General features: G+C 46.7%; 1 protein-coding gene across 4 annotated transcripts in view; it reads left to right on the top strand.

The window, feature by feature from the left end:
• The window catches only part of ALMS1 (ALMS1 centrosome and basal body associated protein), a 64,677-nt gene extending 52,303 nt beyond the window's left edge, over nt 1-12,374 (top strand). For 3 of the 4 annotated variants that reach the window (XM_060278325.2, XM_035101147.3, XM_088660674.1), the window contains exons 15-19: nt 1,380-1,624; nt 2,546-2,711; nt 5,593-5,656; nt 7,627-7,726; nt 11,860-12,374. In XM_060278325.2, the coding sequence (XP_060134308.1) occupies nt 1,380-1,624; nt 2,546-2,711; nt 5,593-5,656; nt 7,627-7,726; nt 11,860-11,904 (620 nt within the window). In that variant the 3' untranslated portion in view covers nt 11,905-12,374. The remainder of the gene's footprint in view (nt 1-1,379; nt 1,625-2,545; nt 2,712-5,592; nt 5,657-7,626; nt 7,727-11,859) is intronic. The other variant, XM_060278326.2, reaches the window with a different exon arrangement.
• Nucleotides 12,375-17,967: the final 5,593 nt, after the last annotated feature.

Here is a 17,967-nt window from a genome sequence, read left to right as displayed (position 1 = left end):
CCCGAACAATTTAAGGCTTTAAACGTGCTAATAAATTGGGACCAGAAGCAAACAGATTTCATTTCATCATCTGGAGACCTGGGGATTTTCTGCTATCTGTCTCCTAAAGCTATGAAATAGCAGACCAATTAAAACTATACAGAGCAAGATGTTTTAAACAAATACTGCATGAGAGGAAAATATTTGTTCCTCAGCTTTGTCCGCACGCTGACAGTAAATCCAATACCCTTTGTATTTACTTTTCCACACCTTGTTGGTTTTTATTTCTTACTACTTCTGGTTTTAGACAACGCAAATCATAGCCCAGACCTTGTTTTGGGCGGTATAAAGAAGGGGGGGGGGAGAGATTCTCAGATGCAAGAGGAAACAATGACTATATGGTACTTCAAAAGCCAGCATGCACATCAGGAGTCTCTGGGCACTGTGGCTTCTAGGGAGAGAGATGGCGGGGGGGGGGGTCATCACTGTGTGGGCATACCAGTGGGGGCACTGGGTTTCCTCTGCCAGAGTGTCTGCACAGCGACAACCACAACCCCCTTTCCCTCCCAGTAAGCTGCCATGACACAAGAGCCAGAAGCCCAAGGATTCACCCCATCTTCTCTCTGCCATCTTCCCCCCCTGCACATATGTCCCCCCAATGATTCTTTCAACAAAGAAAACAAATGCTGAACCCTGAAGCAAATCCATAATAATTAATAATGATTTGCTATACTTTTCCATCTCTTTTTAAATCCCATCAACCAACATTTTTGCAAAGGCCTGGTAAGAGTGCAGAGCATTTAATGTACAGTGGTGCCTCGCAAGACGAATTTAATACATTCCACGAGTCAATTCGTTTTGCGAAAAGTTCCTTTTGCGAATCGCGGTTTCCCATAGGAATGCATTGAAATTTCCTTTTTTGCCCACAGGAACGCATTAATTAAATTTCAATGCATTCCTATGGGAAACTGATTTGCAAGACTAATTCTTCGCAAAACGAATTCGTCTTGCGAGTCACCATCAGATGCATTCGTCTTGCAGGGCATTCGTCTTGCGAGGTACCACTGTACTAAAATGTTGACGGCCTCTCCTGGATTGTGTGCTGCTTCCATGCTTCTTCACTCTTTGTCCTGTGCCATTTTATCTTTGCTAAATCCCTTGAACCCCTAAATTTGGGGAGTGGAATACATTATATATGCAACTGTGATGTGCCTATGTCTCCTCTGAGCATCGTCCTGGACCTTTTTCAGTTGCAGAGGACAGCCCAGAGGAAAAGGGGGCAATGGCGGAGGTAGCCCCGTTTTTGTGTCTTCCTGTCTTTTATAAGTGAACTGCAGTGGGAATGGACAGTTTGCACTGCTTTCCTTTTTTAAAAGCATTTTTCTTTCCCTCTGCCCCAGGAGTTTCCTGGTTTGTTTCGGCAAAGGATTTGAAACCTGACTTCAAAAAGGGAAGTGGGTCCAGCTACGTTTCTGATCCTGGTACCGCCTGGTTTGAAGCCATGCCCGACCCGAAGCCGTGGCGAGAGCCCCTCCGGGAGAAAAACTGGCAGGAGGACCATAGCGAGCTGCAGGTGCGTCTGATGGCTCCATCGAGAGACGTTGAGAATAAGCCGCCCCCACCTTTTGTGAAAATGACACTGCAGGTAAAATCCAGGCTCTGCCTTGGACTGCTTGCCTGGCTTTGGCTGTCCCATTTGCGAGTGCTTTGGTTGTCAGATGAATTGAGCCACCCATCAGTTTTACGGATGCAGCATGTGTGCCTCTGTGTGTATCTATGTGTCTGTCTTGTCCCCTTCCCTCTTTGAAATACGTAAGGGCTGGGCAGGAATAGAACAGAACCTACTTTGCCTTCTGTTCTACCCTTATTCTAACTCTAAAAGGGAAGGGATGGTGCTAGCAACTGCTGGGCAGGTGGGGTTTGCACACACACAAACACACACACACACACGGTTCAGATTATGGAATAGGGGAAATGTAAAGCTGTTTGTCTGCATTCACCAGCTTATCCTTGCCTTCAAATTCCAGTCCAAATCGAACAGTTCTCACGCCTCCTGCCCTTGACATTACACTTCTGATGGCGAGAGGGTTGTAAGGATGGGGGAAGCGCTCTCAGCCTGCTTCCATTGCGCTTTGGCAGCCAGCAGGCTCTTGTGAAGCCCCCTCCCCAAGACTAATATTGAACCGTGTTAATTTCCCCATCTATCCATTTCATTTACAGTCACCGAGAGGCCTCCCTCGTTGCACGGAGACTTTTTGTCCCATGTGCACACTCCAGCCAGCTTGTTTAAGCTTAAGTACTTATCCCTTTTACGAAAATGTAGCTGCGCTTATTCCCAGTCTGGTATCTTTCCAATTGGTTGTCCAAGATCAAAGCATTTGTTAACAAGACCCGCAGAGAGATCTCTTCGCCTTCTGTAGATGCAATATTATGTACATTGCGTGAATAATTCTCTTCTTCTGAGGCATGTTTTCAGTGCTTTGTTAATGGGGTTAGCTATTTTTGACATTTCCTCAGCCTTAAGTGGAGCTTCTGAAGCAGCTCTTATTTTTGTTTTCCAACTTAGGAGTCTCTTGCACTGCACCGTCCTGATTTCATCTCCAGCTCCGGGGAGCGCGTGAAACGCCTTAAGCTAATAATGGAAGAAAGGAAACTGCAGAGCATGCTCCAAAGCGAGAGAGAAGAATTATTTAATGCTCGTGAAGAGAGAAGTTTCCATCTTCCTAAAAGAGGTGCCTTCCTTATTACAGACATGGGTTACATGCCCAAAGGAGGGGTATTATGTGTCCGGGAGAAGCTGGGCAAGGCCTTTGCCTGCTGAAGAGGCAAGCAGCTTATCTCTCTAAGCCAGGCATCCCCAAACTGCGGCCCTCCAGATGTTTTGGCCTACAACTCCCATGATCCTTAGCTGACAGGACCAGTGGTCAGGGAAGATGGGAATTGTAGTCCAAAACATCTGGAGGGCCGAAGTTTGGGGATGCCAGTTGCTGGGAATCACAAGTGGAGAGAGGGCTGTGGCTCTCTCGCCTGTGGCCTTCCCATTGCAGCAACTGGTTGGCCACTGTGAGAACAGGATGCTAGAGTAGATGGGCCACTGGCCTCATCCAGCAAGGCTTGTCTTACATCCTTACATTTGGCAGTGGAAACTGCCATACCAGAAACGGCAAGCAGCCAGACTCTGTGCGCGCTACTCGCTCCTGCACAGTTATACCACTTCTTTGGATCAGGGCTGTCATATATTTCCTTAGCAGTAATGATGGACACATGTCGTGTCTCTCTGTAGGGCATGGCGTGGCGTAAATAGCCAGTTTATATTCAGAAAAGGCTAATGGGCAGTGTGCTGTAGGCTTGGAGAGCTGCCCTGTTTTAACCCCAGACAACTAAAAATAGCTTCAACCTGTGATTGAGCATTGCATGGCCATTTTTCTGCAGAGTGGCTGTTCATAGACGATTGTTGCCATGGATTTTTCTTTCTTTAGCAAGGCACATTCTTGTGGTGGTAAAGGGTGTTAGAAAAGCAGTAAAGCTAGAGCAAATGCCATTTTTGCTCCACTTGCCCATGGTATGCTAATTTTACTTAGTTGCAAAATTGTACGGTGTGTGTGTGTGTGTGTGTGTGTGTGTATGCATGCATGCATTATAGTAGTAGTTTTTTTAAAAAAACAAATCAAAACACCAAACAAACCACCAAGTGCTTCCTCCAAGTTTATCAGAGATAATTGCAGGTTATTTTCCTGAGAGATTGCCCACTCAACAAGCAAATCTTCATTTTCAGTGTAGAACTTGGAGGGAGTGTGGTGCATTCTAAAACACCCTTAGTTGGCATTGAGCAACCCAATGTGCTTGTTATACTATATAACCGAGAATGCACCATAAAACATAGAATCATAGAATTGGAAGAGACCACAAGGGCCATCCAGTCCAACCCCCTGCCAAGCAGGAAACACCATCAAAGCATTCCTGACAGATGGCTGTCAAGCCTCCGCTTAAAGACCTCCAAAGAAGGAGACTCCACCACACTCCTTGGCAACAAGTTCCACTGTCAAACAGCTCTTACTGTCAGGAAGTTCTTCCTAATGTTTAGGTGGAATCTTCTTTCTTGTAGCTTGAATCCATTGCTCCGTGTCCGCTTCTCTGGAGCAGCAGAAAACAACCTTTCACCCTCTTCTATATGACATCCTTTTATATATTTGAACATGGCTATCATAGCACCCCTTATCATTATTATTATATCAACATGCTTGAGAACCCTTTGCGAGGTGTAGGAAATAGGGACTCCTTGGCAGAAAAATCAGTGTAGAAGAGAGGTTGAAAGCCATCTTACTCTCTGGACTTCATTTTCCTGTTAGATTCATCCCTATCTGTTCAGGAATGCTTCTAGCTGTTGCACAGAGAGAGGCTGGCAGCTATATGTAAAAGTAAAGGTAGCCGATGGGTAAAATATCAGGTGTATGCACAGGTATCCAGGGTTTCCCCATCCCCTCTAGGCTGTGACACACATTATCATTTTGGACTTGGAACAAGGGCAACTAAGAGTTGGAGTGGTATAGAATAGTGGCTAAAATGTGAGGTGCAAGCAAGAACGCCCTTGGCTCAACATTTTCCTCTGTTGTGGTTTTGCCTTGATAGTCATATGCGAGGTATTCACTCTCAGCTCTGGGCACTATGGGAATAATAATACTGGCCTCCCTTGCAAGATTGTTGATAGGGCTAGTGAGATGGTATAGTGGCTCAGAATCCAGAATTCCTTTCTTTTCCTTTTCTTCCTATATACATAAAAATGTAAGGCTGTCATCACGCTGGAGTTGACCCAACCGCATCACGACGGCAGAATGGCAGGCAAAGCAAGCAGTGTGGGTAGCTGGGGAGCCAGGAGTGCTGTTCAATTTGAGGGGGGGGGGTGCTTCAAGGATTGGTTTGCCAAACTGCTCTCTGAAGTGCCACCTCCCTCAGTTAAATCTCGCTGCAGCAATGGTCAAAGGAGCGTGGGGGGAGGTGCTTCAGAGAGCAGTGTGGGAATCTGCATTCTGAAGCACCTTCCAGGGCCATTTAAAAGGGGCTTGGAGAGAGCTGTGAGAGTAGTGGGGTTGGGGCAAGCTTTGAGAGGAAAGGCGAAATGGTGGGTGAGGTGTAAAGGGAGGGAGGGGTCGCCCAGACATGAAGGAAGGGGGCTTGGCAGGTAGACAGGTTCAGTGAGAAGCTGTGACATCCCCTTGTCCTTTTAAAGAATACCAATAACAGCTCCCATGTTATAGTCTCCATGCAACATGCTGCTGCAGCTGAACTGTACCCCTTCCTTTGAGAAGCTGATGTTGCATTGCTCCTCCCCATCTTTCTGTCATGGCCTGCTAAGCTTTGTATTGGCCTCTGTGGTCCAAAAAGGGAGGAGCCCCCGTCTCCTGGTCAGATTGGCACAATGGTCTTTACATCAGAGGATGAAGCACAAGACCTTGTTTCTGAGGACTGATGTCTCTCCCATGGCCCACTCTTAGCATCGCCAGATCTTATGAGCTGCTATCTTGGCACAGCATTTTGTAGGATGAGAACATTAGTTGTCTGGCAAATTAACATTTTGAATTGTGCTGTACTCATCATTTTTCCTACTTTGTTTAGACTACAGGGCTATGCAGAAGAGAAGAGCAATTTCCAAGAATGAAATGGTTCAGAGATCAAAACGGTAAGGCTGCTTTTTATTGGAGAACAACCCTGTTACCGTGGTACCTCGGGTTACAGACGCTTCAGGTTACAGTCTCTGCTAACCCTGAAGTAGTACCTCGGGTTAAGAACTTTGCTTCAAGATGAGAACAGAAATTGTGCGGTGGCGGCAGCGGGAGGCCCCATTAGCTAAAGTGGTACCTCAGGTTAAGAACAGACCTCCAGAATGAATTAAGTTCTTCACCCGAGGTACCACTGTATATTTTTGCATATGGAAAAATCCAAAGTACCCTAAAATATATCTCTGGGGCACACATTTTGTCTTATTCTGCAGTTAGGCCAGCTCTGGATATCTCTCCTGTGGGAAAAAGAGTTACAGGAACAGAAATCTTTCTAGCTTTGGCTATACATACATTTTTAGCCATGGTATTTTAATGCCTAAAGAATAGGGATTTGTTTATGGTATGTTGTAAAGCCTGATCTTCTGTTCAGCAATAAACTGGCATTGATTTGTTTGTTTATTAATGGCAGTTTTCCAAATAACTATTATGTGCATAGGAGGGAGAGATCAGATGGATGGTCGGGTTACTGGATTGTGGGGACAGATGAAGTGGTGAGAACGTAATTGCCGAGGGACACATCCTGCCTTTATTCCAAATGAACTGTTTGTTTTACTCTTCTCTGCAATATTTATCAGATCCCCCCAGGGAATGTTCAAGCAGATATCTCTTCTTTCTTTCTAACAAGCTCATTCCTTTAACTGCTAAAGGGGATTTGATAGATACTTCATTTTTGGAGCTGGGAATTGGGGGTGTATTTTAAGGAACGCGCTGGGAGTGATTCACAGTCGTTCTCCTGCGTAAGCGTAATTACTCTTGATTCTGCTTTTGCAACCGGTCAACCATCATTTTGCTTTTCCTGCAGTCTTTACCAGTTCTTTGCTGTCACTCTTGGGCAGGGGACCCTGGGAGGTGTCAGAGCTGGAAGCAGAGCTCTCTGTGCACGTCTGTCCTGTGCGATGAATCACCAGGGCTTTCTCTGACCTAGAGCATCTTCCTAGGAAGTACTGTAAAGGGAAACCTGGGTATGGGAGTGGCGTTGAGGCCTGGCCATTGGCTCTTCGCACTAGGACAAACTATCAAAGCTTTCTGGGAAAGGCTGGGAATTTGTCTGGGCAACAGTAAGCCTTTCCTAGCTTTGATTCCTTGGCTTGTCCTCCCAGGTCTGCCCTTCACTTGACTGCTGACTCCTGGCTCCCAGCTCCCACTGGACAGCTGCTAACAGCTCTCCTCTAACACCTGGAATCTTGGCTGTTGCTAGAGCCCTGTGAAGCAACCGTAGCTGTCAGCTGTCCTTACAGGGCCCATGGGCTTAGGAACCTTGCCCATCCTGATTAAAAACACCCTTTGAAATGTTCAGCTTTTGTGGGTGGAGGTTGGAAGTTCAGGTCCAGTCCCCGGCTAGAAATCCTGTACTGTAAATCCAGGTTTCAATCCTGTTACAGCCCTGATTTCTGGTGCTTTTTTAAAATGAGTCAAATAAGGAATTCTGTAGAATGGTCTGGGGCCGTTTCTTAGAGCAGGACGACCATTGCCACTTGTTTCTGTTTCTGTGAGGCTAGCTTGTCTTGTTTCTGTGAGGCTAGCAAGCCCGATCAGTTGAAAAATCGCAACTGAGAGAGGTCAGTTGTTGCAATTTGAGCCCACAGCAGATCCTGAATCTGGGATTCAGCGCTGGCCAAAGGGAGTAACTGAAAGCAGAGCAGTCAGACTCAAAAGGGTCTTTTAATCAACTTTAGGCTTCAGCAGATCAGCTGAGACCCGCCAGGCAGGTCTGTGTTTTGGCTCCGAGTACCAAAGACATCACCTTGGCTCTTTTAAGCTCCCTTTTGCTTCTCCCTATAACCCTGCACTCACTCAGCAGTGCAATGGCTGATTCATTTGGGAGCAATTTCTTTAGAGTAATCTCTTCGTTTTATTCTTGCTCTCTTAGCATCTATGAGCAGCTGCCTGAGGTGCGAAAAAGACGGGAAGAAGAAAAGAGAAAATCCGACTATTCTACAAATCGTTTGAAGGCTCAGCTTTATAAAATGGTAGGTGCTTTGATTCAGTTTAATATTTGCACTGCTTTTCCAACAGCTAATGTCGAGCTCAAAGCAGCACACAGTAATCGCAGTAGAATTAAAACAACAATCAAACACAGTAGCATATAAATAAAGCAAACAACAGCTGCAAGACAATTAATACAATTCAGTAAAGTCATAGTATCTCATTGTACTGCTGAGATACTTTCTCCCAGCCCCTGCTTGTTTCCACAACAGCCTAGTCTTCTTTGAGTGTCCTTTGGAGAGCGAGAGAGTTAAGGAAGTTCATTGGATTGGGATAAACAAAATTTCCCCAGTAATCAGATGGTTGGTCACAATGAAATGTTTCCTGCAGTTTCCATCTTAAGAACTTGAATTGCTGCCCAGATTAGCTACATGCATTAAATATAATGACCTTCCCCCTGCCCCAATCCCTAAACTGTAGAGATGCCAAAAGCAGCCACAGCAAATTTGTTGGGCGGAAGAGTGCTCTTGTGCTGGGGGTCCTGCCATAGGCATCTGGCCGGCCACTGTGAGATCCAGATGGGCCGCTGGCCTGATCCAGCAAGCTCTTCTTATGTTCAAACTTCACCCGATTCAGTTTTCGGTGGGGAAACAGAGTTTTGGCAGACAAGAGGCTCTCTTGCAATGCCCTGATCTATCCCTGGTGGTCACACCTTTTCAACCCTCCAGGTCAACAAAACAAGTACTCATTTAAAAGGTGATGTTGCCGGGGGGGGCGGGGCAGAGCAAAGGAAACTGCCCAAGTATGCTTCTGCCATGCACCAATGCAATCAGGAATGCCTGGCTTCTGCACATGAACATAGAATCATAGAGTTGGAAGAGACCACAAGGGCCATCCAGTCCAACCCCCTGCCAAGCAGGAAACACCATCAAAGCATTCTTGACATATGCCTGTCAAGCCTCTGCTTAAAGACCTCCAAAGAAGGAGACTCCACCACACTCCTTGGTAGCAAATTCCACTGCCGAACAGCTCTTACTTTCAGGAAGTTCTTCCTAATGTTGAGGTGGAATCTTCTTTCTTGAAGTTTGAATCCATTGCTCCGTGTCCGCTTCTCTGGAGCAGCAGAAAACAATCTTTCTCCCTCCTCCATATGACATCCTTTCATATATTTGAACATGGCTATCATATCACCCCTTAACCTTCTCTTCTCCAGGCTAAACATACCCAGCTCCCTAAGCCGTTCCTCATAAGGCATCGTTCCCAGGCCTTTGACCATTTTGGTTGCCCTCTTCTGGACACGTTCCAGCTTGTCAATATCCTTCTTGAACTGTGGTGCCCAGAACTGGACACAGTACTCCAGGTGAAGTCTGACCAGAGCAGAATACAGAGCGGAACATGTGCAGTTACTTTCTCCTGAGTAACTCTGTTTGTCAGTGCCACCTGCATAAAGGGATGCAGGTGGCACTGTGGACTAAACCACTGAGCCTCTTGGGCTTGCCGACTGGAAGGTTGGCGGTTTGAAACCCCGTGATGGAGTGAGCTCCTGCTGCTCTGTCCCAGCTCCTGCCAACCTAGCAGCTCAAAAGCATACCAGTAAACTGCGTTTCTGTGCACTCGGGTTTCTGTCACGGCGTTCCATTGTGCCAGAAGCGGTTTAGTCCTGCTGCCCACATGACCTGGAAAGCTTGCCTGAAAGCAAGATGAGCACCACAACCCCATAGTTGCCTTTCACTGGACTGAACCGTCCAGGGGTCCTTTACCCTTTACCAGTGCTACCTACTCTGACCAGCAGCAGCTCTCTTTAAGATCCCCAGCTGAAGCCTTTTCTGACTCTCCTACCTAAAACCCTTTGAACTTGGAGATTCTGGGATTGAACCTAGTTCTTATAACATGTGCTCTACCACTGAACTACATCTTTCCCTCTAAACATTTGAAGCTGGAGTACAAGGAATTTGGACATTGGCCCACCTAGTCCTCTCTTCTCTGGCAAGTGGTGGCTCTGCTAAGGGCTTGGGCAGAGAGACCCCTCCACCCCCCAGTCCTTTTAACTGAAGTCATCAGAGATTGAACCGGAGACCTTCAGCATGCTAATACTGCAGCCTTTCTAGGCTTTAAATAGAATATTTGTTTTAAAAAATAAAAAAGGAGGGGCGGGGTTGGGATCTCTTATATCAGGGGTGGAAAGCTTGTGGGGCCCCCAAGGTGTCATTGGATTACAGTTTCCTTCATCCCTGTCCATTGGCTATGATGGCTACTGGGCCAATGGGAATTGGAGCACAACATCATCTGGAGAACCCCTCCCCCCCCAAACCTGCCCTATAGGTTTGCATTGACGGCATTTGATACCCCATTTTCTCCACCCATGTAGATTCCTAAAGTAGCTCGGAGGGTAAGAAACCATAACGGAAGGAGGAAGCTTTTCTCACGGCCTGGGATTCAGTGATGCATTCAGCAAAGTGGCTGCTTGTTAACTGTTCCTGTACATAAAATGCAATTTGCAATGCAGAAAAGGTTCATAAATCCTCGTCATAAGCATCTCAGTAGCTGGCAATCCCTCACTTTTATGAAATCGAGTTATGGGCCCCCATAAATGCAAGTTTTGCACTGCGATTTAATACAAACAATATAAAAACGGCGTTGTTGACCTTCCGGCCCCTGCTCCTGGCACAGGCAGTGGACTGGGAAGAATGTCAAAGCAGAACTGATTGAATTTTCCTTGCTGTTTTTGTGTGTGCGTGTGTTTGGTTTTTGGAGGGAGAATTGAGGTTGTTATGTAAGAGTTGTGTGAATACTTACTTTACTTTACTTTACTTTACTTACTAACTTATAAATTTCGGTGCCGCCTTCCGTCCAATGATCACAAGGCAGTTTATAATATAATAACCAAGGGAAAGCCCATGGGCTTCTTCCCATTGCATGTGAAGTCCTCCCACAAGCCAGAAGCCCAGTGAACACATCAGAGATCACGTGAATCTCTAAATCAAGTCGTTACTAAATCCTGACCAGGTGTGCGCCTTGGACTAAAATATTCTATATCCAGTGGAATTACACCCACCAAAACAATGCTGTGAATTTTGTAAATAAAAAAGACCAGCCTTTATCAACAGGATCCCCACCCACCCCACCCCCCGGCTGCCTGTATTTTAACATGCGTTTACAGTAAAGTGGCATCAAAACATCTCATTAAGAACTGACATTTGCAAGGAATCAATCTTTTAATGTGGCAGGTGACTCCCTGCATGTTAATATCAATCAGGCATTTTAGCTGCACTGGTTTGTTTGTTTTTTGACACCACCAAAAAAAAAACAACCATTCTGTTTCAGCATGCCATGATAAACCACCAAAGCTGGAAGAATGGGGGAAATACAGTTGTGAATTTGACTTTCACCACAGGGTGGCACTGCAATAAACATAATGAAATGGCCACAGCAAAGCCTGCAGCCTCCCACTATGGCATGATGGCCAGCAATTCATAGCTTTAAAAAAACCCCAAATTCTTCTAGGACAGCACAAGCCAAAATGCCTCTTTGGACTCTGACCTTTTTTGTTTACTGTGTTTAACCGCTTTGATAATTTCTCCAAGAGCTAGCTGTCCATGCTGTCGGAGGCAGTATGCTTCTGAATACAATTTGTTGGGAATCGCAATTGGGGAGAGTGTTGCTGCTTTCAGGTCCTGCTTGCAGGCTTCCCATAGATATCTTGGTTGGCCGCTGTGAGAGCCGGATGCTGGGCTAGAAGGGCTTTTGGACTGACCCAGAAGCCAGGCTCTTGTCACATCCATAATTTCCTGTGCTACACCTTTTTTCGGCACTCTCCCATCCTCTCAAGGCTTCCGTTTCCACGGCACACCTGTATCTTCTTCATCTCCCATGTGTGAATCTCTGCACAGCCCTCCCCTTGGCTCAATCCTCGCCTTCTTTGTCATTTTCAATGCCTGATGTTTTAATGTTTTTTTTAATCTTGTGTTGGAAGCCGCCCAGAGTGGCTGAGGAGACCCAGCCAGATGGGCGAAGTAGAAATAATATATTCTTATTCTTATTCTTCTTTGTCTCCTAGGATGTAAGGCAGAGAATAGATGCCTTGTGACAGTAGGAGGTTTGCCCTCTCGGCATGGCTATCATTATGGCATCGCAGTGATGATAAGGCTAACAGATTTATCATTTTCTTTCTCTGCAGAAAGTCACCAACCATATTTTGGGAAGAAGAGTACCTTGGGAGTGATGTTGAAACCAAGCAAGCAACCTTTTATTTCAATAAAACCTATCACACCTAGTGAATATTTCACCACCTTCCCTGTTTGAGATGAAAAGTGTGTGAATAGATTACTCGGGTGGTTTTCCAATTATGCAAAGCAGGTTTCATTCATTTTAATTAGTGTTTTGAGGTGTCCTTCCTAGCATAATCCGACTGTTTCTACATATTTTAAATCTCATGAGGATTAAAAACAGGTTTCCGATAAATAATTGACTTTTAGTAATGTGCATTTACTCTCCAAGATCATAGTAGCTTAGATTTAATTTATCAGAACAATGCAATCAGTGGGTTTTGTTTGTTTGTATGGGTTTGTGTGTGGTTTGTTAATTTATTTGATACTTGAATTTTGGTGTGTTTTGTACTTTTTTATAGTTGAGTTGCTCCCCTGTATCTTTGTTTTTCTACTACTGAAAAAATTAAATATCTGAAGACTCTGACTTCCAGTACTTCTACTTCTCGTTTTCTTTTGGCGTTGCTCCATGTGAGGATATTCAGGGTGTCAGGAGAGGGGTAGTACCTCTGGTGGGGGACCTGTCGTGCTCCTTCTGGGGTAATTTGTTAACCTTTGGAACCCCCCCCCCTGCACTCAGCTCTCACCTGTAGCTCCTAGAAACTGCCAGCATGCGACAACAGCCACACCTAGGGAACAGCTTCGACTGGCCGGCTAAAGCAGGTGATAGGAGCTGATGGCTCTCAAACCTTCTGTGAGTCAGGGGCTCCCCCTGTATGAAGACAAGCTTCTGTAATTTGAGCAGACGAGACCAATAGTGGGCCCAATGGTTAAGAAGGGAGTTTCTGCCCATGTTGTAGAGGGAAGCATGGGGCAGGTGAGGTTTGTCAGTCTGGAAAGGGAGCCCATCGAGGAGAAGGAAAACTCTGAACCTAAACCTCCGCTGCCTTGCGGGATATCTTTGGAAGAAGAAAAGATTAAGGGCTAAGCCCTACATAAGTGGGGTCCCTAAGACGGTTGGATGGCGCCTGGTACACCTCCTTCTGGCAATCCCTACAGCCAGGCTGGTGCCAAACATCTTGCTCTGCTTTCCTGTGGACACCATCAGTGAGACTGAGAGAGGGGTCTTGTCATCTGGGCAGCCCAGGACCACCATAGACCCTACCCAGGCTTGCGCTTCGAGGAGGCCACTGTGGTGCTGCCAACACAGCGGTTTGACTTCACCCCCAAAAGCGCACTCCATTGTCTCTTGAGGCAGGCGGAGGCCAACCCACCAACTCCATGGGAGAGGCAGGGAAAAGAGATTTCTCGTTTCCAGGGTTTCTGCAGCTAGGCTTAGTGCTTCCTTAAAGTCATGCTCATCTTTACGCTGGATTTTGGTACTTGAGATGTCTATTTTCAGGAGCCACCTTATTTCTGTGATTGTGTTTTAAACTGTGATAAGGATAATAATGTTGAACATAAAGGTAAAGGTACCCCTGACAGTTTCCTGCCAACCTAGCAGTTCAAAAGCACGAAGTGCAAGTAGATAAATAAGTACCGCTCCAGCGGGAAGGTAAACGGCGTTTCCGTGTGCTGCTCTGGTTTGCCAGAAGTGGCTTTGTCAAGCCGGCCACATGACCCGGAAGCTGTACGCCGGCTCCCTCGGCCAGTAAAGCGAGATGAGCACCGCAATCCCAGAGTCGTCTGACTGGACCTAATGGTCAGGGGTCCCTTTACCCCTGACAGTTCAGTCCAGTCACGAACGACTCTGGGGTTGAGGCGCTCATCTCGCTTTACTAGCTGAGGGAGCCGGCGTTTGTCTGCAGACAGTTTTTCCAGGTGATGTGGCCAGCATAAGCCGCTTCTGGCGAAACCAGAACAGCGCACAGAAATGCTGTTTACCTTCCCGCCGGAGCGGTACCTATTTATCTACTTGCATTTTGATGTGCTTTCGAACTGCTAGGTTGGCAGGAGCAGGGACCGAGCAACGGGAGCTCACCCCGTCGCAGGAATTCGAACCGCCAACCTTCCGATCGGCAAGCCCTAGGCTCTGTGGTTTAGACCACACGTCCCTGAACATATCCTTTCAAAAAAACTTCCTGTTTCACTGCTCCTCACTAAGGATATGTCTGAGGTTCCTCACAGTTGCTTTCCTTTTCTTCTTGATTGCTTCTTACACTTCCTTCCCTCCGAACTGCGTGGGCTCTCTTGGGCAAAGTATCCTTTTTTATAGGGTTGAATCCTGGCCAAAGGCAGCTGTGCATCGTTGCCTGTGCACACACCGAGGACATTGCGAAAAGTGGAATGGGGTTCAGCTTGATGGGGATTAGAAGTAGCTGGAGCCATGCAGGGTCGACAGAGAAATGGGCCCAGTCAATCCCTCCAAGGGAGGGTTTAATTTTCCTCTTTTGGGATTGGTTTGAACAAGGGAACCCACACTTCCATGGCAGATTGAAGAGAGGGCCACTACGGCAGGTCTGTGCTAGTACACATCAGATTCATTGTGCAAAACTAAGTACAAGTTTAATCCACACAGGGAATTTCTATATTCCTGCAAACAATAGGCATAACTGCATATAAACCTTAATTTAATTGCTATTTAATTTTAAATGCTGACCTCTGATTAGGTTGGCTAAACCACGTGAGGGTAGCCAATGGATCTTAAATCCTCAGCAAGTTATGGACTTTTTCTATCCCCTGCATACAAAGACAAGCTCTGGCAGATTGAGCGGACGAGACCAGTAGTGGATCCAATGGTCAAGAGGGCAGTTTCTGCACCTGCTGTAGAGGGAAATGGAGGGGATAAACCCCGAGGAACAACCCATACCCCCTAAGGCTAAGGAGTTAACCATATACAAATCTGGAGTGGAGTCCCTAAGATGTCTTCTATGCCTCCTTCCAGCAACTTCTGCAGCCAAGCTGGTTCCAAATATATTATTTTGCTTTCATTGGGACAACACCAGCAAGGCCAAAAAAAGGGGGGGGTGTCTTGTCGTCCGGACAGCCCAGGACCTCCAGACACACTGCCCAGGTTTGCGCCCTGCAGAAGTCACTTCGGTGCTGCCTCCCAAGTCTGCATTTCCAGCATGTTCACACTCCTCTCAGCAATGTCTACACTGGTTTGGCCATGTCCACAGCATGGAAGATGGCAGGACCCCCAAGGTGGGGAGCTGGCTTCAGGCACCTGGCCCATTGGCGGACCAACTCTGCGTTACAAAGATGTCTGCAAATGTTACATGAAGGCTGGTAACACCAACCCTGCCATGTGGGAATCCCTTGCCGGAGACTGCAATGCCTGGAGACAGATAGCAAGGACCAGAGGAGGAATGAGAGGAGCTCGGAGAGAAGAAATGCCACAGTGAGTCTGAAGCAGCACATCCAGACACCTTCATCTGCCCCAGCTACAACAAAATGTGTCCCTCCAACATAAAAAAAAAATCCTTCAGTAGCACCTTAAAGACCAACTAAGTTTTTATTTTGGTATGAGCTTTCATGTGCATGCACACTTCTTCAGATACACTTGAAACAGAAGAGTCAGACCCTTATGTATATACAGTGGGTGGTGGGTGGGAATGGGTGATGGGCTGATAGGAGTGGTAAACCTGTAGATGGCTGTTAACGACTGCTGATGACTGCAATTGGTCCTGCGGGGGAAAAGCAAGGGCTGAGGCGCTAAAGAGAGCTTGATCATGCATAATGAGATAAGAATCCAATGTCTTTGTTCATCCCAGGTGGTTCCATGGTTTTAAGCTTGGTAATGAGTTCCAATTCAGCAACTTCTCTTTCCAGTCTGCTCCTGAAATTTTTCTGCAATAAAACAGCTGCTTTGAGATCTTGTATAGAATGTCCTGGGAGATTGAAGTGTTCTCTTACTGGTTTCTCTGTCTTGTGGTTCCTGATGTCAGATTTATGTCCATTTATCCTTTGGCGTGTACCCTCCAACAGTTTAACTCAGGGGTCAGCAAACCTTTTCAGCAGGGGGCTGGTCCACTGTCCCTCAGACCTTGTGGGGGGCCGGACTATTTTGGGGGGGGGGAGGGATTGAACGAATTCCTATGCCCCACAAATAACCCAGAGATGTGTTTTAAATAAAAGGACACATTCTACTCCTGTAAAAACATACTGATTCCCGGACCGTCTGCAGGCCGGATTGAGAAGGCGATTGGGCTGGGTTGAGAAGGTGATTGGGTCGGATTCGGCCCCCGGGCCTTAGTTTGCCAACCTATGGTTTACCTTCACTCCCAGAGGCACACTGCACTGTCTCTTGAGAGATGGATGCCAACAAAATCATAAATCGTCCATACTGTGATATTTCTAATTCATCCCCTTGCACAGCATAAGTGATCTAGTCTTCTAACTGCTTTGCTCTTTCACAGCAGGAGACTACTGACCTGATTAAACATGACAAAAGTGGAAAGCAAGATACTTGAAGAAAGGCAGCCGTTTGCCTTTAACTGAGAGGTCTTTCTGCTTTCTGAACTCAGATGCACAAAGTGAGATATCTGACTCTTATCTAAAGACATCTTGAAAGAGGGAGGAGGGAGAGAGAAACCGCAGTAGGGCTCTCTTTACACCCATATGAAGTTGGAATGCTCGCTTACCCGCAGAGAACACAGCCTGAATCTGTAAACAGGAAAAACATCTGAAGGCATGTCAGCTGAGTTAGCACATGCAACTCGTGAGCTCTCTAGCCTGCCAGAGACTTCTGGCCTAAACTCCCTTGAGTTTGCAAGTTATACTTGCGAGTAATCTTTTATAGGGGATTTCATTCTGTCACACTGAAATCCCTGTTCTCTTGCACCGGCGATAGGATTTTATGCTGCAAAAGCGGAATAGCGTTGGGAGTTCACCAACGGTTCAGTAGCACGATCCATGAAGTTTGCTGCCTGCAAAGTCTTCCAAGACGGCAATGCGGCGGTAGTACTAGTTTGAGACACCAGCTTTAATAATAATAATAATAATAATAATAATAATAATAATAATAATAATAATAATAATTTATTATTTATACCCCGCCCATCTGGCCGGGTTCCCCCAGCCACTCTGGGCGGCTTTGGACGACGAGGGCCTTCCTCATCTGGTGCTACTGATGTGAGATCTTTCTGTGCCGTCCTTTGGTGGTGTAATTCTAAACCAGAAGTGATGTGAACTGTACACTCTTAAGAGCCTTTCAGAGAGGAGGAAGGGGACCTAGGATCGTGGTGGTTTGAGACGGGACACACCCCAGAAGAAGAAAGAAGCTGGGAAATAATGGATGGTGAAGAACCAGGAGCAAGATAGCAGTGAACAGAGACAGGAGCCGGGTGTGTTAGAAACAGCAGCCAAGTGATATAGTGTCTCTGGAGAGCCCCCCCCTTCCTCTCTCGTACCAGACGTGCCCTTCGTGTCTCGGAGCAGAAAGCCAAACAGAGACAGAGAGATTCCCTTAGCAGCCACCTTAGGCAGCAGGAGGGGTTTGAGCCCAAGGAATTAACTGCCAGGGGGGTGGAGCGGCAATCTGAGCAACATCGGCTCAAGCGTGAGGTTGTACATTCCATATCTTCCTGTGTTTCTGTGGATTAAAAGGACTGAGAAAACTCCCTCGGTGTCTCTGATTTCACTAGGCAGATAGCCAGTGAGCTCTTGACGGCACCTCCTGACAGTCTATCAACGATAATAATAATAATAATAATAATAATAATAATAATAATAATATGATATATTTATACCCCACCCATCTGGCGCTGTGGGTTATACCACAGAGTCTAGAGCTTGCTGATCAGGTTGGCGGTTCGAATCCCTGCAACGGGGTGAGCTCCCGTTGCTTGGTCCCAGCTCCTGCCCACCTAGCAGTTCGAAAGCACATCAAAGTGCAAGTAGATAAATAGGGACCGCTCCGGCGGGAAGGTAAACGGCGCTTCCATGCGCTGCTCTGGTTCGCCAGAAGTGGCTTTGTCATGCTGGCCACATGACCCGGAAGCTGTCTACGGACAAACGCTGGCTCCCTCGGCCTATAGAGCGAGATGAGCGCCGCAACCCCAGAGTCGGACACGACTGGACCTGATGGTCAGGGGCCCCTTTACCTTTTTATTTATACCCCACCCATCTGGCTGGGTTTC

Source organism: Zootoca vivipara, chromosome Z1, assembly GCF_965207765.1.
Source record: "Zootoca vivipara chromosome Z1, rZooViv2.hap1.1, whole genome shotgun sequence".
NCBI classification, from domain to species: Eukaryota; Metazoa; Chordata; class Lepidosauria; order Squamata; family Lacertidae; genus Zootoca; species Zootoca vivipara.
This window is presented reverse-complemented; position numbering and strand designations above follow the sequence as displayed.